The sequence below is a fragment of the Sporobolomyces koalae genome (assembly GCF_050403365.1).
Source record: "Sporobolomyces koalae JCM15063 DNA, S_koalae_JCM15063T_v1_ctg23, whole genome shotgun sequence".
NCBI classification, from domain to species: domain Eukaryota; kingdom Fungi; phylum Basidiomycota; class Microbotryomycetes; order Sporidiobolales; family Sporidiobolaceae; genus Sporobolomyces; species Sporobolomyces koalae.
In genome coordinates, this window is record NW_027481748.1 from 43482 (window position 1) to 66078 (window position 22597).

Consider the following 22597-nt stretch of genomic DNA (forward strand, 5'->3'; position numbering starts at 1 on the left):
CGCAATGTTCATTAAGGCAATTCTATACTAAAGGGTAACGGGGTGGGGAGTCTATCTACATCCAAACGTTCAATCAAAGCATTCTTTATGCCGAATCAAACTCCCTCGGCCCTAGCAGCCTCTCCTTCTGCCTCGACCTTGGCAAGCTCTTTCTTCTCGACACCAGCGATTGAAGGCACTGCCGTTGCGCCCTCGAGGTCGCGGTCGGATCCGGTGGTGGCATCTTTCTTCTCGTCGTCCTTCTTGGGCGGCTTGATGTTGATGTTCTTGACAAAGATTGCCGAAATGGACGCCAGCACGTAGAAGGCAACAGTGATCACAAAGACCACGTCGAGACTCTTGACGTATGCGAGGATTGCGTTGTCTCGAAGACCCCCCTCGACCGAAAGATCCCAGATCTTCAGCGGCGACTCTTTGATGACCTGTGCGACAGCAAATTGTGTCAGCAACGGGCGGAATCAAGAGCGAGACCAATGCGAGGAGGCGTACCTGGAGCGGTGCTTGAGGGGCATACTTGGCAAAGTTCTTGGTGAGCTCACTCGAAAGGGTGGCCTGTCCGATGGCAAGGGCGATCGTGCCTCCGAGGAATTGCGAGAAAGATGCAGCGCCAGTCGCTTGTCCGACGAGGCGGGGAGTGTCTTTGAACTCGGCTTGCACTGCGAGAGGACAGAGGTCAGCAGTTGTGGCTAGGACCGACGAGCAGAGCCGGCTTACTAGCAAAGAGCGACTGCTGAAGAGCAGTGCCGAGGCCAACACCGCAGAGGATTTGGTATCCGATGACTTTGGCGTTCGAGGTGGTGGGCGAGACCTGGATTGAGAGGGAAGCGTGAGCGAAAGGAGCGGGAAGAGAGCATCACGGCGAGAACGAACCGTGTAGAGGAGACCAGCGCCGATCGCACCCGGCAAAGGACCGAGCACGAGGAAGTGCCAGTACCTGCCGCACATTCCAACAATCCTGCCCGAAGCGATGACAGAGATGACAACCGAGAGCATGAGGGCGAGGATGTCGACGCCTGACTTGGTGGCGGAGTGGTGCTTGGCAGCTTGGTAGTAAATCGGAAGGTAGTAGGTGAGGATGAGCATCTGCAATGAAAGCGATATTGAGCTTTTAGTCGCCTCGATGTCGGTGAACGGAGAGGATGGCTCGAGACATACCGAACAACGGGTCATGAAAGCGGTAACGCAGATCGCCCAGATCGAGTAGTCCTTGAAGATGCGGGCTGCACGGGTCGGAATGGTCAGCAGCAGTCGGAACTCAAGGCGAAGGGGAGCAGGGGCTTACGAGGAACGAGGGCGCGATCTCCAAGGTGGCGTTGCCAGAAGCCGAAAGCGAGAAGCGTGACCCCGGCTACGACGAAGCACTGTTCCAAGTCGGAGCAAGTCAGCGGAGTGATCTCGGGACAAAGTGGCGAGGAAAACTCACAGCGATGACGGCTCCACTGTTCCACGGTTTTTGGTTGCCGCCCCATTGCAAAGCAAGCACGAGAGACGTGACACCTCCAAGGGAGAGGATACCGCCGATCCAGTCCATCCTGACCGTTTGCATGAGCAAGTCGCGGGTGGACCTCTTGGTGAGGTCAGCCCCCATTGGAGGGGCCGCTTTGAGGAGGAGGAATGTGACCGCGGCAGAGAATGCACCAATCGGCAAATTGATGTAGAAGCACCATCTCCAAGAAACGTGGTCGCTGTTACAGTCAAGCGAGACAGCGTCAGTCTAGAGAATGCCGAAAAAAGAGAAAAGGAAAAGCTGAAAAGGATGCGTACGTGAGAGCTCCACCACAGAGAGGACCGATGATGCTCGAGATACCAAACACGGCACCGAACATTCCGAAAAGCTTGGGTCGGTCTTCGAGGCGAGTGACTTGCGCGAGAATCGAGAGCATCGAGATCTGACGGTAGAGGAACAATAGCAGTCAGCACGGGAATCTGACAGCAATCGTTAGAGGGGCTGCTTACGAAGATGCCCGCAGCTCCGACACCGGAGACAGCCTGTACGATTCCGCAATGTCAGCATTGGGCGGGACTTGTCCTGATGAGAGGGAAAAGGCTCACCCTGCCAACGATGATGGCGTAGATGTTTTGGCCGCTGCCGCAAACCGCACTGCCAATCTCGAATACGGTAATGCTCGAGATCAAGCACCATTTGGCGGGATAGATCCGCAAGACTTGTCCGAAAATGAGGATGAACGAGGTTTGTGTGAGGATGAAAGCCGATGAGACCCAACCTTGCAGGTCGAAGGCATCAAAATCGCTCGCAATACGAGGAAGCGCGGTTGCGAGAATAGTTTGACTAGCAGCGGGTATGTACAAGATCAGCTTCGCAGTCCTCCTCCATCTGAACAAGTGAAAGAGACTCACTCGAGGGCAACCAGGAGAAGGGACAGGAGCATCGACACAAAGACGAGCGCGAGCCTCTTGCCGGTCAGAATGAACGACTCCGGAGTAGGCTGGGCAGCCTTTGCTGGCGGTTGAGCATCTTTGTGGATGCTTTCTTCACTCGATAGAGTCGACAGAGGACGGCCGGAATTGTCGGTGGAGGCAGGTTGAGCCGCGTGAATATCTTGAACCATGTTGAGCCCGATATTATGCGGCAACGATTCGATTGATGCGCAACGGTGTCAGAAGATGCCTGTGACGAGCTGGAGGAACACTGGAGCGTGAGGAATGAGAAGAGAGGAGAAGCTGACTCGAGTTCACGGTCCCGGAAATAACCCAACTTTTCGAGTCAGTCCGCCGAGCCGCCGAACGGCCGCGCGTCGGAATCGCCGACGCCAGTTTCGGGACCCGCTTCGGAGCTTAGTGACTTACGCGGCAGCTGCGCCTATTTACAACTTTCGTGCACATCTGCCGTATGCCATATGGCTCTGCTGCTCCAGATGCGGCGATATCGCGCGGACAAAAACAGCGACTTCGCGGACTCGATGCCAGGACATCCGTGCCCCTGCTCCGAATCGTAACATCGAGATCTTGCAAGAGCTCGCTGTTATGCCATGTGCAAGAGCAGACGGCCGTGCCGCCGGGGAGAGTGCGCCAGAGCAAGTGACACTGGTTACAGAGTGAAGCGCAGGCTGCTTTCGGTCAGTCTTGATGGAAGAGTTCCCATAGCTTTGCCATTGCAAGGCATAGCTCGTCGAGCCAGAATTGTCAAGCCTGTAGCGGAAGCGGGTAGGAATTCGAAGCTACATGGTCCGAGCGCTCCGGTCGACCCATGCCTGGCAGTGACACGCTTGCCTGAGCGCTTGTCCGCCAGCTGTCCCCAAACACCCGGAAGTACTTGAACCCTTGGCAATGCTTCTACTGACGCTCAGACTGCCGTTCTGGCCGCCTGGTTACTTGAAATGCTCGGCTGAATTCGCCCAGCACGAAGACAGCTTGAATGTCTAGGTAGGATGAGATCAAAGTTTAGAGCCACTTCAGGATCTAAGGATGACAATGGCGCGAAGAGATTTCGATGGCCGACTGATCGCACAACGTTAGGCGCCGAAGCGAGCCGTGAGCGGTCGGCCGAAGTGGTGCCGCACGCTCGCCTCGCCCGCCGCTCAGTTCTTCAATCTTCTGACATCGAGCTGGCCGATCCATGCTCTCAGCTCTGAGGAGACCCAGGGCTGTACTACCACATCAAGCGAATCTGCTGTCACTGCCATCGCCCGCTCTTCGTTTCGGCTCGACCCCCTCCACGCCTCGCTTCCTCCGAACCCCTCGACACACTCGTTCCGCAGCCGCACGCGCGAGAGCGGAGACAGGTGCCGGAGGTGGGTCACCGGGGACAGCAGCGGGTCGGATAGAAACTAGAGATGACGACCTCAGGCGGACTCGAGCCTCGAATCCACGCGAGGTGCGTCCCCAATCCAGGCTACAGTACTCTGTCGCTATCTAACCAATCACTGGCTCAACAGTTGGTCTCCCACCTGAATGACTTTGTTGTTGGGCAAGAACGGGCGAAACGGGTTCTCGCAGTAGCGTGAGTAGTGCTCCTGTGAGGTCCCGCTCACCCACCGCTGTATCGGACTTACGCTCTATGACGAATCCAGAGTCTACAACCACTATACCCGCCTTAATTCGCTCGCTGTGAACACCTCTCCCCCACTTTCCCCCGATATTCCGCGCGAAGTCACAGAATTCGCGGCTGCTGCACAGCTACCAGCTACCGGATGGATCCCGTACAAGCCGACAACTCAAGAACTTCGCAAAGCTCGCAAGTCGTGGGAGAAATCGGTCTCGCCAGAACAACGAGCAGAGTCTGACCTGTACTGGGGCAAAGCACGGGCGGATCCAGCGGAAGAGCAGACCGAACCAACCTCTGCATCGATTCGCCCGAAGCCGAAAAGTGCACGGGGGACAGGTCTTGGCAAGGAGAAGAACTCTAGCGGCAGCAGCGAGGATGGATCCATTGGGCAGCAATGGTTCAAGAATGCCGATACCGGATTGATCATCTGTGTTGGTGGTGCTGGACCACCGCCTGTCGAGCCTGAGCAGTACGAAGATCCGACACTTTACGACTCTGTCCCGCATGATCAAGATTCGCTGCTTATGCCGTTCACCGACGAGAACGGCACGGTCATCCGGCCTGTTGCGCCGGCTGCCAAGGACAAACAGGAGGAAGACAAAGCGTCATACAAGGACAAGGACAAGACGAAGAGCAAGAAACACGACAAGCAGCACGAGCCTCTTGTTGCAAACGGCACTGCGACAGTCGCGGGTCAAATACGGGATGGTTTCGGTTCGCCTTTCCCCTCCACAAACCCGTTACCTCGCTTACCTATCATGTCGGAAGGCCCGCCATCTCAGAACGTCCACGATCTCAAGGCAGAGATGAAAAGGCGAGAAGCGATCTACGACCAAATCCGTTCACACCTGGCTTCGGCCTCCTCCCCCCGGTCCAAGCAGCGTCCGAGCCAGAACTCAGAGGCCGCTTTCGAGAAATCGAATGTGCTCCTGTTAGGCCCAACTGGATCGGGCAAATCATTGTTGGCGAGGACTCTTGCACGTGCGCTTGATGTACCGTTCGTTTCGGTTGAGGCGACGAGCATGACTTCGGCAGGCTACGTCGGGGAAGACGTCGAGAGTGCTGTCGCGCGTCTCGTTGAAGCTGCCGACGGTGACATCGAAAAAGCAGCGTAAGCAGTCTGTTCCTCCCTCCCACTCCGTGCAAATGGCTGAACAAGGGAACCGAATGACCAGTCGGGGCATCATTTTCATCGACGAGATCGACAAAATCTCATCGTCGGGTCGAACCTCAAAAGATGTCGGAGGGGAAGGTGTTCAACAGGCGCTGCTCAAAATGCTCGAGGGCACCCTCGTCAATGTCTCGGAGTACAACGTAGTCGAAGGAGGTTCCAACGGTCGCGGTCTGTTTGGAATGACGAAGAAAGGCCCATCACGGGAGCAATCAGTAGACACTACCAACATCCTATTCATTGTCGCCGGGGCGTTTGTCGGACTCGAGAAGATCGTGCAGGCACGCATCTCGAAGGGTTCGATCGGATTCACATCCAAGATTGCACCTTCTCCATCGACCACCTCGCGAGTATCCGACACGCCTGGCAAGCTGATCGCGGAGAAAGAGGACGTCTCGCACTTGCTCGACGAGGTCGAACCCTCGGATCTCGTTTCCTTCGGTCTCATTCCCGAGTCGGTCCCTGATCTCACCTCTCGAGGTCGCATCTGCTATCTGACTGATCATTCGGTTTGAGTATTCCGTTGACAGGTTCATCGGTCGACTTCCAATCACTGCGGCGCTCAAATCGCTTACAGAGAACGATCTTCTGCGGATATTGACCGAGCCCAAGAATGCTCTCGTACGACAGTATCAAGAGCTGTTCCATGCATCGGGAGTCGAGCTCAAGTGTGTCAATTCCCCGAGAGCACTCTGTCGGGTGCCCGATTCCGAGCTGAAACGCATGCACTGCAGATTGACGACAGCAGCGTTGAAAGCTATCGCTCAGAAGACTGTCAGCAAAGGTACCGGAGCAAGAGGACTTCGTAGATTGATGGAGAACATCTTGCTCGACTCGATGTTTGACGCTCCGTTCGTCTTTCCGTCATTCTTCACTGCGGAAAGCACTCCGCTAACTCAGAAAAGGTGTTACAGGCAATCCTCGATCCGATATGTGCTGATCACGAAAGCGGTGGTGGATGGGCAAGAACCCGCAGGGTACTTCTCCCGAGCCGAGAAATGGAAGTTTGACCAGATCTTCGCAGACGAAGATAACGAAGGCAACACTGGTACGGGATCTAGCCGGCCTCGACCGGACGACGTCGAGGATGCGTTCCAGGAAGCCGAAAAGAGAGACCAGGAGAAGATCGAGAGGGCCGAGAAGAGGAGGAAGAAGCTGGCAGCAGCTGCTTGAGACGTCGATCCTGCACACCTTGTTCATGGCTGTTTATTGAGTAAGGGAGACCATCCATGTTGTTCCAGTTATGTAACGCGCCCTCCTCGAGAGCTTGTCGGAGTGGTGACCCATTCATGCTCAGATTTTCCTCCCTCTCGATCTCGATTCTACTTCAAACCTGTCCGGATGAGAGCAGACTGCCGGACAAAAGTCTTTCTGCGGATCGCGGGTTCCAGTTCAGGAACAGTTTGTCAGTCTCGATAGTTCAGGTCACAACGAATAATTTTGAGCATGAGCAATGGGAAAGAGATCGCTCGAAGATCTTTCTGCCGTCCGGGACGATCGGCGACAGGACATCGGTAGGCTGGTCTGGTGCCGAAGAGCTTTGACTGGCCAAGGGAAGAGCCAGGCAGAGACATATCGCAGGAGCGAGCAGGGCAACAGAGCGGTGTAGCAGCCGGGAGAAGCAAGAGCAACAAACCGCCGGCCCATCCGTCGCAACCAGCCGGGAGGCAAGTAGCCTCAGAAGGTGAGGCAAACAGCCTCGAAAGAGGGTTATCGACTGAAGTCACGTGAGAATAAGCAGACGCGACAGTGCTAATTTTGCGATTCCTCGGGCGAGCTTTGGCAGGGGAACCTAGACGCGCACGCTCTAGAGCACTTGGTGTACCTTCGCTTCCTGGGCGACATCAGGCATCGCCATAATTGAAAGATTTGGTTGATCGAAATCACCTGCATCGCCCAACCTTGAACTCCCGGCGCGGTCATTCCGGGCAAGCTGGATGAGCGTAATAGCATCAACTATGTGTATTCCAGGGTGCGCCTCTCACGGTGCGCGAGGAGGCGTGTTTTAGCGAGGATGCGTTATGGACGATGAAAAAAATCGGTGCGAGAACCCTTCTCTTCTCCCTCACTCACTCGGTCACCGCTGACTCCGCCAACGCTCCTCTTTTTCAAAGACCCCACCCCGTACTTTCAAAAAGACCAGCAAAGATGAGCTACGTCGCCAAGGGAGACAAGGAATTCCAGGAGGGAGCTGCCCCCGCCGTCAAGAACCACAAGATCAGGATCACCTTGACCTCGAGGAACGTCAAGAACCTCGAGAAGGGTTAGCTGCCTCTCTTTGCTTCAGAATTGCCCCGGAGCCGACCGGGGCGCGTGAGCGTATTGGCTAACCGCGTCGCCTTGCTCTCGCCTCGCCCACAGTCTGCACTGATCTCGTCAACCGCTCCAAGGACAAGGACCTCCGCGTCAAGGGACCCGTCCGCCTCCCCACCAAGCGTCTTCACATCGTCACCCGCAAGACTCCTTGCGGAGAGGGATCCAAGACCTGGGACCACCTCGAGATGAAGATCCACAAGCGCCTCATCGACCTCGAGTCCCCCGCCGAGGTTGTCAAGCAGATCGTGCGTCTCCTAAACTCTCAGGCCAAGGTTAAAGTCGCGTCCGCTGACGTTGTTCTCTCCATTTTAGACTTCGATGTCGATCGAGTCTGGCGTTGAGGTCGAGGTCACCATCGCTGCCAACTAAGCGTGCTGCACCTTGGGTTGCGCCGGTTCAGGGGAAATCGCTAGATGGGAATAGGAAAAACACGGGCGATCGTCCATAGTCTTTTCCGTTCTCGCGGTGTGTTTTGCTCTGTAACCTTCTCCGGAATTCTGTATATTTGGTCGTGTGCAACGCCATATTGGGATTTCCGGGATCAATTGCTACATTTGCGGTTTGGGTCTTATGCGATCGAGAGTGCATGCGAATCAGAGACTTGGGAATTGACGCGGACGCGCGGTATCCCATCGATTTCACTCTCCCACTCGCTAGCCCCAGCGCCCCCGTCTCCTGCTGCATGAACAAGCGTCACAGCCCACCTCGATATATGAACAAAGCTGTCGCTGCTTCTCCCTGGTGCGTTCGCTCGCTCGCCTGTGCGAAATGAGGCCTTTTTCCCTGACACGGCTCCAATCGCAATTGCCCTCTCTCGCTCGTGCCCGTGCGCCTACCGTGCCCGCATCGAATGATCTCCGTGTACAGCGCACGCTTGATCCGTCCGACCTCCCAGTTCTGCGCCGACTGCTTCGCCTCGCAAGACTTGGACCGCCCCCCGTAATTTGACTTACACCCCCGCTCCTATCAACCATTTCACGGTCTCTCTCTCGACACGGACCTATCGAATGAGGACTTTTCTCCGACTTCTCTAATTAATTAAACCAACATTATTTCTGCCTGCCTGTCTGCCCATCCCTCCCGCGTCTCGTCGAAACCGCAACGATGGTCGCGCTCTCTGCGAAGAAGGTGTCCCTTCCGCACCTCTCGCTCTCCTCGTCCCGCAACAACTCGCCGTCGCCCTCGCGCGCCAACTCGCTCAGCTCGGTTGCCAACACTCCAACCTCGACCGCGCCGACCAGCCCGGCCGCGCTGCCATCAACCGCGAGCTCGTCCTTCTTCACTAATCCGCTCGCGCTAGACCGCAAGAAATCGAAATCTACCTCGCCCAAACTCCGTCCAGTCGATCCAATCGTCCCGGCGGATTCGGCTCCTGCGACTTCGCCGACGAGCCCTCGATCGCGGGTTGAGCCAGACAAGGACAAAGCGGTGCGCCGTAGCTCGTTCGGAGCGTCCCTCTCGGCGTTCTCTGCTCCGTCGTCTCGCTCCTCCTCTCCCGCGACCAAGTCGTCGTCGATCCCGGCGGGGTTGAGCTTGACGCCTGCGTCGGCGCAACTCTCGCACGACCCTTCTTCGAATCCGGCCGCCGGGACCCCGATGGGAGGACTCAAACCTCTTCAAGTCGCGATCGCAAAGAGTGCAGGCGCTGTCAAAGACCGAGGTGGTGCACTGCTGATGCGGAGCAAGTCGAGCGACAGAGCCGCCGACGGCATGGCAAAGTCGGCGCTCACCGCGGAGAGTGGGGTCCCCGTCAAGAAAAAGACGATGATGGGCACGATGAGGGGTCTCGCACTGGGCCAATCAGTCAGTCAGCCAGCTCAGTCGAGGAGCTCGGCTTCTTCAACGAATGCGAGCGCCATGCCGAATGCGCTTGCCGGATCAAACAAGGTCTCCAGTATGGCTCCTCCGCTTTCGCATTCGGGCACAACGACTCCGACATACCTCCCCCATGGAGATCCGCTCGCATCACTGTCGACGACGACGCCACGGACCAACTCGCACGTACACCAGCTCGCCGAGTCTCACGTGTCGCAGATCTCGTTGCGCTTGAGCGAGACGGTCAACAAAGTGTTCATGCCAAGTGCCCATGGCACCGCTGGTGTTCAAGCCGACAAGCTCGAAGGAACGTTCTTTGTGCCGTCGTCTGCCGTCCAAGAGGCAACCGGTGGCAAAGGTAGACCTTGTCCTAGAGTCATCAAGAGTCGCGAGTTTGGCGAGATGCTAGTCTCGTCAGTTCTTTCTTTCCTGTTTCGATAACCTGCAGAGAGAACTGACCGTACCCTCCCTTTGCTTCGATAGCGAGTTACATGCGGCTGCTCACGACTCGTACCTCCTGCGCACGATCCTTCGGTCGTCTGTCCTGAAAGCCCTCTCGCTCTTCCTCTCTCGACTGTCGGCGCTCCTGCTTGTGCCGACCTCTGTCAACGACCCTCACTTTCGCGTCCCCCTCTCGCTGCCGTCCTGCAAAGATCCAAAGTTGCAAGAGTCCGACTCTCACTTCGCGGCCCAATTCCCCCTCCCACTTCGGTACAACCTCCACATCGTACGATGTGCAATCACCGTCAAACAGTACATGCTGCAGATCGCTGCCAAGGAGAACGGCTTCCCGGCGTTTGTCGAGGAAACGTTGAGGCCGTGGCGCGCCAAGTTGACCGAGCTGATCGGCAGAGTCATGACTCCGGTCGTCACAAGTTTCAAGAACGCGATCAGCGACGCCTGCAAGAAGAGTCGGATTGAAGGCGGGTATGTTCCTGCTGCGGGTGCATCCGCCACTATCAACGGCAACAGTCACCGTGGACGGGCAAACTCGGGTGACAAGTCGACTGGCTCGTCAGCGCTCGGATTGAACATCGCTCCGGCTCCATCAAGGTCTTCAAGTCAGAGCCGATCGTTGTCACTTGGAAGATCGGGAGGGATCACTCCCCTTTCGGCGACAGGAACGGCATCGTCGACGAGTTCGCCTAACGGTCCCGTGTGGTTGCAAGAGGCTGGACAGATTTTCGATATCTGCACGAGACTGTTCCAGCGTCTAGACGCCAAGACGGACACGGACAGGTGGGCGGTCGGGATTGCGATCGCGGCGATTTGGAAAGGCATGCTGGGTTGTTCGGCCAGGATCATCTCGCAGGATGGACTCGTCCCTTCGACCCAACCTACCGCCGTCAACGGTGTAGCCTCTGCCCCCGTAAAAAACAGACTTCTCGGTGGGGTCAAAAAGACGCCTTCGCCTCCTCCATCCCCGCCTTTGCCAGCAGTCGGTCTCGCCAACACTCCTACGCTCGGTAGTGCTGGCCCATCTCCTGCCACTGTCGCATTCGTGCGCCTAATTTCGGACCTCGAGCTCTTCGAACATCGCCTCCTCGTTTTCCTGTCGGCAACTTTGTCGTCTCCGCAAGTCGTCTTGCATCCCTCGGCTGCGCCTGTCGACCCTTGTCCAGGTGCGCCCGCCTGTGGACTGTGCAAGACGGGACGCACCTTCGACGAAGAGTCCGATTCGTCAGACGAGGACGATCACGGTGATCAAGGGGCTCTCGGCAAGGAGAGTCGACTCGCGTTGAGTGCGATGAGGGAAGCGATGCAGGCTCTCAGCTCGATGATCGTCGTCGTCCGGGCTTCGAGGGATTTGGATGTGATCGGACAGGCCCTCCAGTCTGACACGGTCCCTTCTTCCCCATCCAAGAAACCCACCGCGCCTCTCACGCCATCGGACCTCTTCGCACTTGGTCCTGCCGCTTCTGCTCCCGCGCCTACCACCCAGCACCACATGCCCTCGTTGACTATCGTCTCGCCAACTCCGGCTCACCCGCAATGCCCGACTCTTCGATCAGCAATCATTGATCTTCACCCTCTCATCCTTCTTCACCTCATGCTCTCACGCCTGCCTCGTTCACTCCCGTTCCAACTTCCGCACGAGATCTGGGCCTTGCGAGGCGAATGGGACGAGTACGAGAACGAATTGAGGGGATTTGCGGCTGCAGAGGAATGGGCCGGAGAAATCGCATGGGAGATCAAAGGCGAGATTGTCCGGGTTCGTCAAGAATCAGGAGTCAACGACCTGACCGACACGGAGAAGCACGCTCTCAAGGTGCTCGAGGAAACAGTGGAGAGGGTTTCGAGGGATTCCGCCTAATATACTATGCAGCATTCACTCATTCTTACCGTCTTGCCGTGGCATCTTTTTGGGCTTTGAGCTGTACTGCTATCAAACTAGACTTTTCCGCTATCTCGAATCAAGAAACGGCCGACTCTCTACCTCTCTTTTGCCAGGCCAGTAAAGCTCAGCGGATCGGTAGGGTGACTCTTGTGTTGGCTGCCTTCGAGGTCTCGACATAAAGTTTGGGTAATGGATAGGGTAAAATGTCTGCAATGCCAAGTTATTTGATTTGATTTCCAATTTACTGTTAATTTCCTTTTATAGTGAATAGTCTCGCCTGCATTCATTCAGCCTTGTTTTCCAGCCTCTCTTGATCGAACTCGCTTGCGCTTGTACTTTTCTCTCTCTTTTTCACTTTGTTCTCTCGACTCGGCTGAACGTACTTACGACAGTTCACTCAGGTTGGCTCAGTACTATCACCATACTTTGTACCCGCACATGGTTCAACGTACTCACGACAATTACCTTCGCAGCCTGCAAACAATTGTGTCGACCTTTTGTTATCGCAGCGGGCGCAGAGTTCCTTTGTTCTCGGCCTGAATCAACTCGCGTTCGCGCCTTTCGTCTCGCCTGTTTGTCCCTCCCGGCACGCTGTCGGATATGACTCCTCCGATAAAATACCGCGGCACCAGAGCGCTTGGAGTGGCCGATGTCGCAAATACCCTCTACCCTCGCATTGTCGAGAAAGAGCCCGCCAAGCTCACGGACGTCGTCTGCGCTTGGCAAAAACACGACGGGGATTACCGGAGCCCTGACGTTACAGCGTCGCGTTTTAAATCCCACCATACCTGCTTCAGTCATCGAGCGAGACTGCTCCGAGGCAAAACGGTGCGACGAGCCATCGTCGACGTCTTGAGACGCGAGGATCGAGTGGACGAATCACACCTCAACGGCGAGTCACTGGATCGGGTGCTTGAATGGGCAATGGAAATCTCGAGACACACGGGAGAGGCGGAATTCATCAGCCCTGGACTCATCATAGCCCCGGATTGGGAGCTCGCGGAGCAATATCGTCAATATGGATGGAAGGACCCTGGAATACGCTGGTCCGCATTTCGCCCGTCACTCCTCAAGATCACCTTCGTCCCGGCGAACCTGACCTGGAGGCTCGAGGTCGTCGATATCAAGTCAACCCAGCCAAGCTCTGTTCCCGATGATCCGGTTCGTCCTGCACGCGCATTCCCGTTATCCCCTGCTGCTGACATCTTTCGAGCCGAATCAGCTCTTCCCCTGCGAGGACTTCAAGCTGCAAGTGTATCGATATTTCCTGAGACTCCTGGTCGAGGACATCAAGATGAGCGACCCTTTCTTCCGTCGCCTCGTCGTCTCTCGCGACATAAACTTGTGGCGCTACACGGGATGCTTTTCTCGCGCCTGCGACGACCCCGACTGCATCCTCAACTCGCCTTGGATCGATTCCGACTACATCGAGCGCGCGATGCGAATCACGGTGAGGGCCAACACGCAATGGGTTAAGACCCGACTCTTCTCGCAAATTCCGAGAGAGCTCGGACTGGCCAGGGCGACAAAGTAACGCCGGAGGAGGCAATTACGCGTACTCTGGGAATGATCCAGTTGGTCTGAAGAATTCTGTATCCTGCTGCTCGTCTCCCTGTAAATTTCATCAATATAGCGCATCGACCTTCACCCTCTTATCCTTCTTCACCTCATGCTCTCGCGCCTGCCTCGCTCACTCCCGTTCCAACTTCCGCACGAAATCTGGGCCTTGCGAGGCGAATGTGACGAGTACGAAAACGAATTGAGGGGATTTGCGGCTGCAGAAGAGTGGGCCGGAGAAATCGCATGGGAGATCAAAGGTGAGATTGTCCGGGTTCGTCAGGAGTCAGCAGTCGTTAACGACCTCACCGACACGGAGAAGAACGCTCAAGGTGCTTGAGGAAGCGGTGGAGAGGGTTTCGAGGGATTCCGCCTGATTTATGCAGCATTGCAGCAATCCTTACGTCTTGCCGTGGCATCTGTGTCGTGACTCTTTAGCTGAACGCCTGAGAGGTCTCGACAAGCGCGAAAGAGGCTTAGGTTTTCCCTCTTACAGTTTGTGCTTATTCTGCCATGCTTGCATTTATTCAGCCTTGTTTTCCAGGCTCTCTTGATCGAACTCGCTTGCGCTTTACTTTTCTCTCTCTTCCTCACGTTGTTGCCTCGACTTGGCTGAACGTACTTTCCACAGTTCACTCAGGTTGGCTTATTGCTATCATCATACTAGGTATTCGCGCACAGCTGAACGTACCTGTCGGCCTTTTGTCATTTCAGCGGCCGATTCCGTTACGCAAGCGTTACGGCAATTTGATTGCGCAGAGTCCCTTTGTTTTTGGCCTAAATCAACTCGCGTTCACGCCTTTCGTCTCGCCTATCTATCTCGCTAAGAACGCTGTGTGTGTGTCTCGACATGTCTGTCACACAGTACGACGGCCCTATGGCGCTTGGAGTGGGTGATGTCGCAAAAACCCTCTACCCTCGCACTGTCAAGAAAAAGCCCGCCGAGCTCGCAAACGTCCTTCGCCCTTGGTACAAGCACGATGGGAAATCTCGGAGCCGTGAGTACACAGCGGAGCCGTTCGGATCCCACCACGAGTGCTTCAGTCCTCGAGCGAACCTGCTCCGAGGCACAACGGTGCGACGAGCCATCGTCGATGTCTTGAGGAACGAGCGTCGAGTGGACGAATCACACCGGAACGGCGAGTCGCTGGATCGGGTGCTTGAATTCGCAATGCACGCCTCAAAAAGCAAGGGAGAGGCGTATTTCATCAGCCCTGGACTCATCACAGCCCCGGATTGGGAGCTCGCGGAGCAATATCGTCAACATGGATGGAAGGACCCTGGAATACGCTGGTCCTCGTTTCGCCCGTCACTCCTCAAGATCACCTTCGTCCCGGCGAACCTGACCTGGAGGCTCGAGGTCGTCGACATCAAGTCAACCCAGCCGAGCTCTGTTCCCAATGATCCGGTTCGTCCTGTACGCGCTTTCTTTGATCCCCTGTTCCTCACGTCTTCCTCGCCGAGCCAGCTCTTCCTGAGCGAGATCTTCAAGCTGGAAGTGTATCGCTATTTCCTGAGACTCCTGGTCGAGGAACTTCGAGATAGGGACTCTTTCTTCGATTGCCTCGTCATCTCTCGCACCCTGAGCGTGTGGCGATACGAGGGATGCTTTTCTCGCAACTGCGGTGAACCCTACTGCATCCTCAACTCGCCTGGAATCAATTCCCACCATATCGAGGACGCGCTGTGGATCGGAGAGAGCGCCAACACGCAGTGGGTCGAGACCCATCTATTTACGCGGATTCCCAGAGAGCTCGGACTGGCAAAGGCGACAACGACAACGGCAACGATGAAGCAAATCACGCAAGAGGAGGCAATTACGAATAGCTTGGGATCGATGCGCTTGGTCTGAAGGCCTCTGTGTACTGCTGCTGGTTCCCCTGTAAATGAGCAATATCCCTAGTCGGTCTTTTAGCACTTTCGACTGACGATGGCGGTTAGCAGAGCGACACTGCCGTATCGAGGGCTGTGCGCAGGGGATCAATTCCGTTGGCTTTGCCTTTATCGCGAGAAGCTACTCCCGAAGCCGCGTAGGAAAGCCCTTTCAGCGATACCAAAGCTTCTAGTGTAGTGCAGCTGTTATATCGGACAGCGTGATCAGGGTCTGAAAGGCGAAAGCCTGACTGCACGGATCCCTGATTTCTGCGCGGATACTTAGGACGGGCAACATCGGCGTCGATTCGGCCATTTCATCGAACAATCCGTCCATCTTTTACCGCTACACGTTACTGAGATCGGTCGGGAGTGAACGAAACTTCAGGCGGGAACGGCGTAATAGCAACTACTGTGGATGTCGCAAACGCGTTCTTTCTCCGAGCCATTCGTCAAGCAAAGATCCCAAACGATCTCCAGTCGCGCCACCTACAGAAACACACAAACGGTTGCCACCGTTCACTGATCAAAAGGTCATGACGCGTCCGCGACCATAGCGCGTTTTTCGACGGACCCTTGATACAGCCATCCAGTAAACAGGCGGCGGCGATGCTACGACGCATCTGGGAGGAGGCTATGCATCAAAGAAGATTGATGGTACGCACAAGTCCGGACAACCGTTGTGAAGAGTCTCGCTCGATGCGATGATAAGCTCTCGCGAGAATTTCAGCCGAGATTGCATCAGCCCAGGCGTCATCGAGCCTTCGATTGTGGCTCAGAAGTAAGTCATCCGAGGCTGGACTGCTTTCGGTGACGACGTGTCATCTGCTTTTGCCCTTCGAATATTAACGCATTGTGGTTATTGCAAAGGCTGGCAATCCCGCGAGTGGAAGCTGCAAGGCTGTCCCCTTAGGTGCTCTGATCTGGACGCCGAGCAGTTCGAGAGGCTGTACGAAAGACGTTCAAGGCGGAACCTGACCGAATCGAGGAGCAGCTTTTCGAGCGTACCCCGAACGAGGTAGGAACGCAGAAGATCACATTGCTCGAAAAGGTTCATTAGAGCAAATGGTGTGAGCCATAAAAAGCTTTTCTGTCTGCTTGTATCGCCAGAGCTCAACAACGGGCGACAGCCGTAGCAGCGTGAAGCAACGAGAGGCTGCCGGCAGGACAAGCTCTCGCGTGTCAGATATTCCATCCCAATCCGACTCGAACGCACGTCCTCTTGTCATGATCTTCCACCAGCAGATCGAGTCTGCTTCAGGACCGGGCGATATGAGAGTGGCTGCCGCGAAAGCGAATCTAGCAACAGCGGACCCGTGCGCTACTCAAATTCAATGCTCGCCGCTCCTCTTCCCAATCTTAAGGAACGATTTTCTTCCAGGCGTCTCCGCAAGAGCAACGTCCAGCAGATATGATCAGATCAAGCAAGCTTTTCGAAATCCGAAGTAACCTGGCTATCTAACTGCGCGCCCGCCGGGCGATCCGGCGCCGAAATTCTCCAGGTTGGTTTGATTTGCTCGACTCGACTGGTGACATGCCACATCTTGTCCTATCTCCATACACTGTGGTTGCCCCGGCAATAGCTGAGAGAAAGCGGACCGATCGAGGGCTTTGCGTGATCCGCGAGGATGTCACTCGATGCGGACGGAGCGCCCGGGCGCCCGGAGCGAGCGACTTCGCAAAGTTCGGTCAGGGCATTGCCGATCATATCTTGCCTCGCCTCGACAATCAGATACCTCACACCTACTTCACTCTCTCAATCCATCTGCTCACCCAGTGCAGCGTAGTGAGGCATCGGGCTCCCGATCGCGCCGCAGCCATACAAGAATACAAGCTTCAAGCGTCGACACCGAGTTCATCTCTTCAATTCAAGGATAGCTTCTGCAGCAGTATGACTCCGCCCAATGGCTCAGCAACCTTCAGACCATTGATCGAGACTCCCGCCCGCCCAGCGTCCGCCGGCCCCGTCACAACTTCAAGCCCTCAACAGCAAGGCCCTCCAGCTTCTTCCCTGCCTTCGGTCTCTCCCAATTCGTCGCATGTGGCCCGCCCTTCAGCAATCTCAATCCGTCCAGACCTCAGCGGAGTGCAGACCCGCATCCGAGCGCGATCGATCAACTCTGGCAAGGGTGTCAGCGTTCCCATCGTCCTGCCAACACTCGAACCTACACTCGCAGGATCGCCCGTGCTGCCGAATTTCGACACGATAATTAAGCAACGAGTTGACGAAGTCTTGGATGCGAGGGCGGGGAATGGAGGAGCGAGTTCGGCATTGGCCAAAGTTCGAGCGGCACAGGGCGATATCCAGTCCTCGCGGAGCAGTGCGGGCGGAGAGCTAGACGACAGCGAGCCGATACAATCAGGAACAGAGACTGGGTCGACTCGCTCAGACAGCCCGCTTCAAACACCCCAAGACTCGGACTTCGAATCGAACGGTGTTCCATCCTTCAGGGTCGAGGGCCCTAGCCGAAGGGGAAGCAGTGCCGAGCGGGAAGAGCGGGAGCTGTGGCGGTCGAAGGGAGAAGTGGAGGAAGATTTGAAAACCGTTGAAGGTCGGAACAGGAGCAGAAGTCTCGAAGGAATGACGAGGATGGGCCTTCGACGGGGCCGAAGCTTTACAAGTCTGCTCAATCAACCGCCCAAATTGTCGAGCCCAACTCTCGAGCGCAACAAGGAACTCTACCAGCCCCCAAAACCTATACCTGAAACATACGAGTTCGAGTCGGAACGTCCCTCCCCTGTCACTGCCACAATCGGCGACAGCTATCAACCCTCGACTTCTATCCTGTACCCCCCGACGATGTCCGACAGCTCAGACGTCCCAGCTCTACCAGCACCTACGAAATCGATGCGAGACTTCATCCCGCAACTCGTCATTCTCGTCTCTCTCTTCTTTTCGTCCTTCGCCGTCATCTTTTTCTTCATTAGCACGCTTCCCGGCCTCTTCCTGCCCCATTCGGTCGCCGATCTGCCCGCCTTGACAAAGACCCTTTCGACGTATCGATCGTCGAGTTTCGCTGCCGAACTCCATCTATTCGGAGTGCTCACGATCCTGTTCCTATGGAAACAATGTTTTTCGATTCCTGGTTCTGTCCTGACCAACATCCTCTTTGGAGCGCTGTATGGAACGACTGCTGGAACTCTGTGGGCGTGTCTGTGGACTGCGACAGGAAGTACTGGCGCTTACCTGATTGCCCTTGTCATTGCGCCCCTTGTGAGCTTCAATTCTCCTCTCCTGATCTTGACCATGTGCCTGACGAAGCCGGAACCGCCAGGTTGAATACTACTTTGCGACGCCATTAGCGATGACCCGCCGCGCGCTCAAATTGCCCGATCCGACTGCCTCGCCTATGCCAGGCAGTCCAGCCTCCGTCCCGATCTCAAGTTCGGATCTATTCTCGCACCTTCTCCTCGCTCGTTTCTTCCCACTGTTGCCCTACAGCGTCCTGAACGTGAGTGTCGCCACATTTGAGCATCTGGAGATTCGCGTCTTGACACCTGCTGGAACAGGTCATCTCGGGTGTACTACGACTACCGCTCGGTCCGTTCTTCACAACTCTCTTGATCGGCTCGTTCCCGTTCAATTTCGCGACGGTTTCAGTTGGCAACCTCGTCGCTCTCGCCGCCTCGGATCCTTCTACACCTCTCGGCGACAAAATCTGGTCGAAAGAGGTTGTCATGAAACTGGTCGCTGTCACGTTGATCTCGGTATTGCCCCTCGTTTTCAAGGAACAGCTCAAGCGGATGCTGAGCAGCGGTGGAACGATCTCGCTCGGCATCGAGCGTGTCCGAGACCTTATCGCGAGGATGTTGTTCGGGTTCGGTTCGGTACCTTCAACCTCGACGATTCCGGTGCCAACGTACCCTTCCGGCGGCAACGGGTTGGGCAGAAGAGGCTGGCAGCGAAAGTTCAAGGCGTCGATCGGGAGTGCGAGCGAGTTTGTCGCACAAGGGTTCACGCTGGGTGCAGGCCGCAGGAACCCGTACGAGAGGGTGGCGAGCGATGCTGGACTTCCGCATCATTTCGCCGAGGGCGAAGACGATGCCGAGATGGGCGGAATTCACTAGCCCTTCTCTCCCTGACCAAGGTTCTAGTAAGTTTTCTTTTACCTTGTGCCCACTCTTTCAGTCGCTGAGAGGTCTGGCTCCTCGCTCGCAGCTCTTCTATTCGTCGGAAACGCAAATTGTTTATAGTTTCTTCGCATTCTCTATTCGATACCCTTTTTACGCATTGATAATCGGTTGTTTTGAATTCCTCGTTCTATCTCGCATCTTTCTATCGTCTGGCGTCGCTCTTTCTGCTTTGAAACATGTTTGTTTTAAGCTTCTTCTTCAGATTCGGCTAGAGGTGCTCGATTTCCTAATCTCGAGGCCAGTGGTGTTGTCCAGTGTATTACCTTGTATTACGACCCAGCTCGCCGCCCCACACCCGCATGTCATGCCTCCACTTTCGTTTGCCATCTCCACACTTACTCAGTGCTTCGCAACACGCACCGTTGCTCACAGGAAATGGCGTCTGGCAATACCGAGAAGCACACTCTCACGTACAGGACGGTCCGGGGACTGGACATCCAGCTCGATTACATCTTGCCCGAGCGAGACGCCGACTCGGGTGCCCGCAAACCGCCGATCGTGGTCTGGTTCCATGGCGGCGGGTTGATCCAAGTGAGTTCGCTTCGCTTCGGGTCCTCGTAATCGAAATCGCAGCGAGCTCACCACTGCAATCCTGACACAGGGTTCTCGCATCGGCGTCTGTGCGTCCTTTCTTTACTTACGACTCGGCGAGTTGTACGGAATGCTCAACTCGAGACCTCGAAGCGGTTCACAGATAGCTACCCTCACTTGAGCCGAGCACCTTCGAAATTCAACCTGTGCTTGGTAGCGGCGGACTATCGTCTCGCTCCCCAAACGCGATTCCCCCAAATCCTGTCGGACTTGACCTCTCTGTTCTCGTACATCTCGTCTGCCGCGTTCAAGACGGCAACGGACAATCGTCTCGATTACGACAGGATCGTCGTGATGGGTTCTTCCGCAGGAGGATGGCTCAGTCTGTTGAGCGGTCTCAAGATCGGCTTCGACGAGACTGGACAAGAGTACGACGATGGCTTGACGGCGAGATTGAGAGGAGTCGTCGGGCTCTATCCGATCACGACCGTCGAGGACAAATTCTGGCATGAGCCTCAGCGACGCAAGTTGACCCTCCTCTACTGCCGTCTCGATGTCATTCATAGTGAGCCAGGTACTGATTCGAAAACATCACGAGTAGCTGTATCGTATGCAGACCGGGTCATCGACAAGGCAGAGCTGAAAGAGTTTCTTGACCCCAAAGCGGACGAGGTGAATGGAAACGACAATGAGAGCGACAGGAACAAGATGTACACATACATGGCGAGTCATCAATTGATCAATTTTTGCGCGAGGTGCCATGACTAACCCTAGGGGTTGTACAGATTCAAGAGTGAGCTACATTTGTCAACCACGCATGATCCGCCCATTTATTCTGTTTCGAATGTCGTACAGAGGAATCCTCCAGAATCTGCTGCTGGACGGTACGAACGCAGACCCGAGTGCGTTTACGGTCGCGAAAGCGATCAGAGACAAGCGCACGGTATCTCCGCTTCCTCCCGTATACCTCGTTCACGGCACGTAAGTCCCATCCATGCCGCTCCTATTGAGCGATGTCTCGAGGAAGCTGACTCAAGGTTGACGTTCTGTGGGCGTGGAACAGCGCGGACGACAAGGTTCCAGAGAATCAAGCGGTCGAAGTGGTCGAAGCGCTGCGCGCGGTTGGACACTCGGAGGTGAGGTACGAGCGACGCGAGGGATTGAATCACTCGTTCGACGTGGACGACGACATGGACGAGCTCTGGTCATGGGTCATTGCGCAGCTTGGCTAGGATTTGCGAGCAGAATCTTGAGCCCATCCGAAGCAGATCGCTGAGAGCAGCTTTTCAAACAATTATACTCTCCTGCGAATAAGTAGCAGACGAAAGGACTGCGCGACGGTCTTTCGAGCAGATTCGGTGGTCTGAAATTGAGGGAGGCGGAAAGCGAGAGAAGCGAGAGAAGGTCTAGAAGCGTACAGCACGTCTATAATAGAGCGTGCATTCAATGCGAAGAGAGGCGCGCGTATCGTACTTCCATTCCGATCCCAATCTCCACCCTTCACCCGTCCAGCCGCCCTCACGTGAGTCTCGGACGCTGTGTGTAGCAGGAGGAGGGTCGCGCGCGATGCAGGCCAGAGCGTGGGAACGCAAAGGCACGAGTTCCGTCGGGGGGTTTCACTCCCTCGGCCTCTCGCTCCTCCTTCCTCTCCTGCGCAGCCGCCCTCCGCGAACGACGAACCTTCGTGACTGACGTGTTTGCTGCTCTACTCCCTCATACTCTCTTGATCAGCGCAACACTTTGCGCGTGTCCCTCGAATCGATTTCAAGCGAAACGCGCGGTGTCATCAAACCAACGCCCATCGCTCTCGCCTCTGCCGCCTGCTTCGCGCCTCGCTCCTGCACCAATCACCCACTCTTAAACCATGTCGGAAATCAGACGCAAACTCGTCATCGTCGGTGACGGTGCCTGCGGAAAGACGTGTTTGCTCATCGTCTTCTCGAAGGGCACTTTCCCCGAAGTGAGCCTTACTGCTGCGCGCCGCTGCCTGCTCAGAACCCTGAACGCATATACTGACGAGTGACGTTTCTACTACAGGTCTATGTGCCGACTGTGTTTGAGAACTAGTGAGTAGGACCCCCCCTAACGCTCCTGACCTCGTCCCTCTGCTCGCCTGCCCGCGCTCTCGGTCTCCTCGTGCAAGCAGTGTGTTCTTCCAGTGCACTGACGAGCCTGTGGTTTTACAGCGTGGCGGACCTGGTTGTCGACGGCAAGCGAGTCGAGTTGGCGCTGTGGGATACTGCCGGCCAAGAGGACTACGATCGTCTCCGACCGTTGTCGTACCCGGATTCGCACGTGATCCTGATCTGCTTCGCGGTCGACTCGCCCGACTCGCTCGACAACGTGCAGGAGAAGTGGATCTCGGAAGTGCTCCACTTCTGCTCGGGTCTACCAATTATCCTCGTCGGCTGCAAGAAGGATCTCAGGAATGACCCCAAGACGATCGAGGAGTTGAGGCGTACCTCGCAGCGACCTGTCACTCCCCAAGAGGTGCGTCTCTGTAGAATGAAATCGCCTCGACGAGCGCAACTGACCGATGCGTGGCAAACAGGGAGAGATGGTTCGTCAGAAGATCGGAGCGACCCGATACCTCGAGTGCTCGGCCCGAACTGGAGAGGGCGTGCGCGAAGTGTTTGAGCAAGCGACTCGCCTCGCATTGTTGAGTTCGAAAGGTCGCAAGAAGGGTGGCAAGTGCACCGTCCTCTAAACGGATCGACGACCGCTCTCGCCCACTCTCTCTCGCCCCTTCCTTCGCCTTTCATCATGCGACGTGCCCCTCCTCCTCGACCTCTCCGCATTCCGTCTGCTTTCTCTTGAACCCAGATTGTCCCCGTTTTGATACACCCTGACCCCGTAC

At 55.9% G+C, this 22597-nt stretch overlaps 9 protein-coding genes across 9 annotated transcripts; 8 read left to right on the forward strand and 1 right to left on the reverse strand.

Moving 5' to 3' along the window:
* Positions 1–95: 95 nt before the first annotated feature.
* On the reverse strand, positions 96–2570 carry JCM15063_002061 (MDR family MFS transporter; the record flags this gene model as incomplete). Its single annotated transcript, XM_076679449.1, has 11 exons — positions 96–422; positions 490–656; positions 715–808; positions 871–1083; positions 1156–1220; positions 1283–1361; positions 1424–1685; positions 1765–1889; positions 1957–1989; positions 2053–2290; positions 2359–2570. The coding sequence occupies 11 exons, from the start codon at positions 2568–2570 to the stop codon at positions 96–98; spliced, it is 1815 nt and encodes a 604-aa protein (XP_076533357.1).
* Positions 2571–3794: 1224 nt separating this feature from the next.
* MCX1 (Mcx1p) lies at positions 3795–6350 on the forward strand (the record flags this gene model as incomplete). Its single annotated transcript, XM_076679450.1, has 6 exons — positions 3795–3961; positions 4032–5117; positions 5182–5631; positions 5708–5845; positions 5912–6028; positions 6092–6350. The coding sequence occupies 6 exons, from the start codon at positions 3795–3797 to the stop codon at positions 6348–6350; spliced, it is 2217 nt and encodes a 738-aa protein (XP_076533358.1).
* A 975-nt stretch (positions 6351–7325) lies between these two features.
* Positions 7326–7862, forward strand: RPS20 (40S ribosomal protein uS10 RPS20; the record flags this gene model as incomplete). The annotated part of the gene is made up of 3 exons (XM_076679451.1): positions 7326–7440; positions 7539–7738; positions 7806–7862. The coding sequence occupies 3 exons, from the start codon at positions 7326–7328 to the stop codon at positions 7860–7862; spliced, it is 372 nt and encodes a 123-aa protein (XP_076533359.1).
* A 735-nt stretch (positions 7863–8597) lies between these two features.
* On the forward strand, positions 8598–11622 carry JCM15063_002064 (uncharacterized protein; the record flags this gene model as incomplete). Its single annotated transcript, XM_076679452.1, has 2 exons — positions 8598–9721; positions 9792–11622. 2 exons carry the CDS (start codon positions 8598–8600, stop codon positions 11620–11622), a joined length of 2955 nt encoding a protein of 984 aa, XP_076533360.1.
* Positions 11623–12246: 624 nt separating this feature from the next.
* Positions 12247–13543, forward strand: JCM15063_002065 (uncharacterized protein; the record flags this gene model as incomplete). The annotated part of the gene is made up of 3 exons (XM_076679453.1): positions 12247–12807; positions 12869–13096; positions 13280–13543. The coding sequence occupies 3 exons, from the start codon at positions 12247–12249 to the stop codon at positions 13541–13543; spliced, it is 1053 nt and encodes a 350-aa protein (XP_076533361.1).
* Positions 13544–14080: 537 nt separating this feature from the next.
* JCM15063_002066 (uncharacterized protein) lies at positions 14081–15055 on the forward strand (the record flags this gene model as incomplete). The annotated part of the gene is made up of 1 exon (XM_076679454.1): positions 14081–15055. The coding sequence occupies one exon, from the start codon at positions 14081–14083 to the stop codon at positions 15053–15055; it is 975 nt and encodes a 324-aa protein (XP_076533362.1).
* A 1911-nt stretch (positions 15056–16966) lies between these two features.
* On the forward strand, positions 16967–19143 carry JCM15063_002067 (TVP38/TMEM64 family protein; the record flags this gene model as incomplete). Its single annotated transcript, XM_076679455.1, has 3 exons — positions 16967–18289; positions 18351–18527; positions 18586–19143. The coding sequence occupies 3 exons, from the start codon at positions 16967–16969 to the stop codon at positions 19141–19143; spliced, it is 2058 nt and encodes a 685-aa protein (XP_076533363.1).
* A 441-nt stretch (positions 19144–19584) lies between these two features.
* JCM15063_002068 (alpha/beta hydrolase) lies at positions 19585–20972 on the forward strand (the record flags this gene model as incomplete). Its single annotated transcript, XM_076679456.1, has 7 exons — positions 19585–19740; positions 19811–19829; positions 19904–20305; positions 20357–20412; positions 20526–20533; positions 20596–20721; positions 20804–20972. The coding sequence occupies 7 exons, from the start codon at positions 19585–19587 to the stop codon at positions 20970–20972; spliced, it is 936 nt and encodes a 311-aa protein (XP_076533364.1).
* A 632-nt stretch (positions 20973–21604) lies between these two features.
* RHO1 (Rho family GTPase RHO1) lies at positions 21605–22447 on the forward strand (the record flags this gene model as incomplete). The annotated part of the gene is made up of 4 exons (XM_076679457.1): positions 21605–21700; positions 21778–21806; positions 21927–22230; positions 22292–22447. The coding sequence occupies 4 exons, from the start codon at positions 21605–21607 to the stop codon at positions 22445–22447; spliced, it is 585 nt and encodes a 194-aa protein (XP_076533365.1).
* Between the last annotated feature and the right edge of the window lie 150 nt (positions 22448–22597).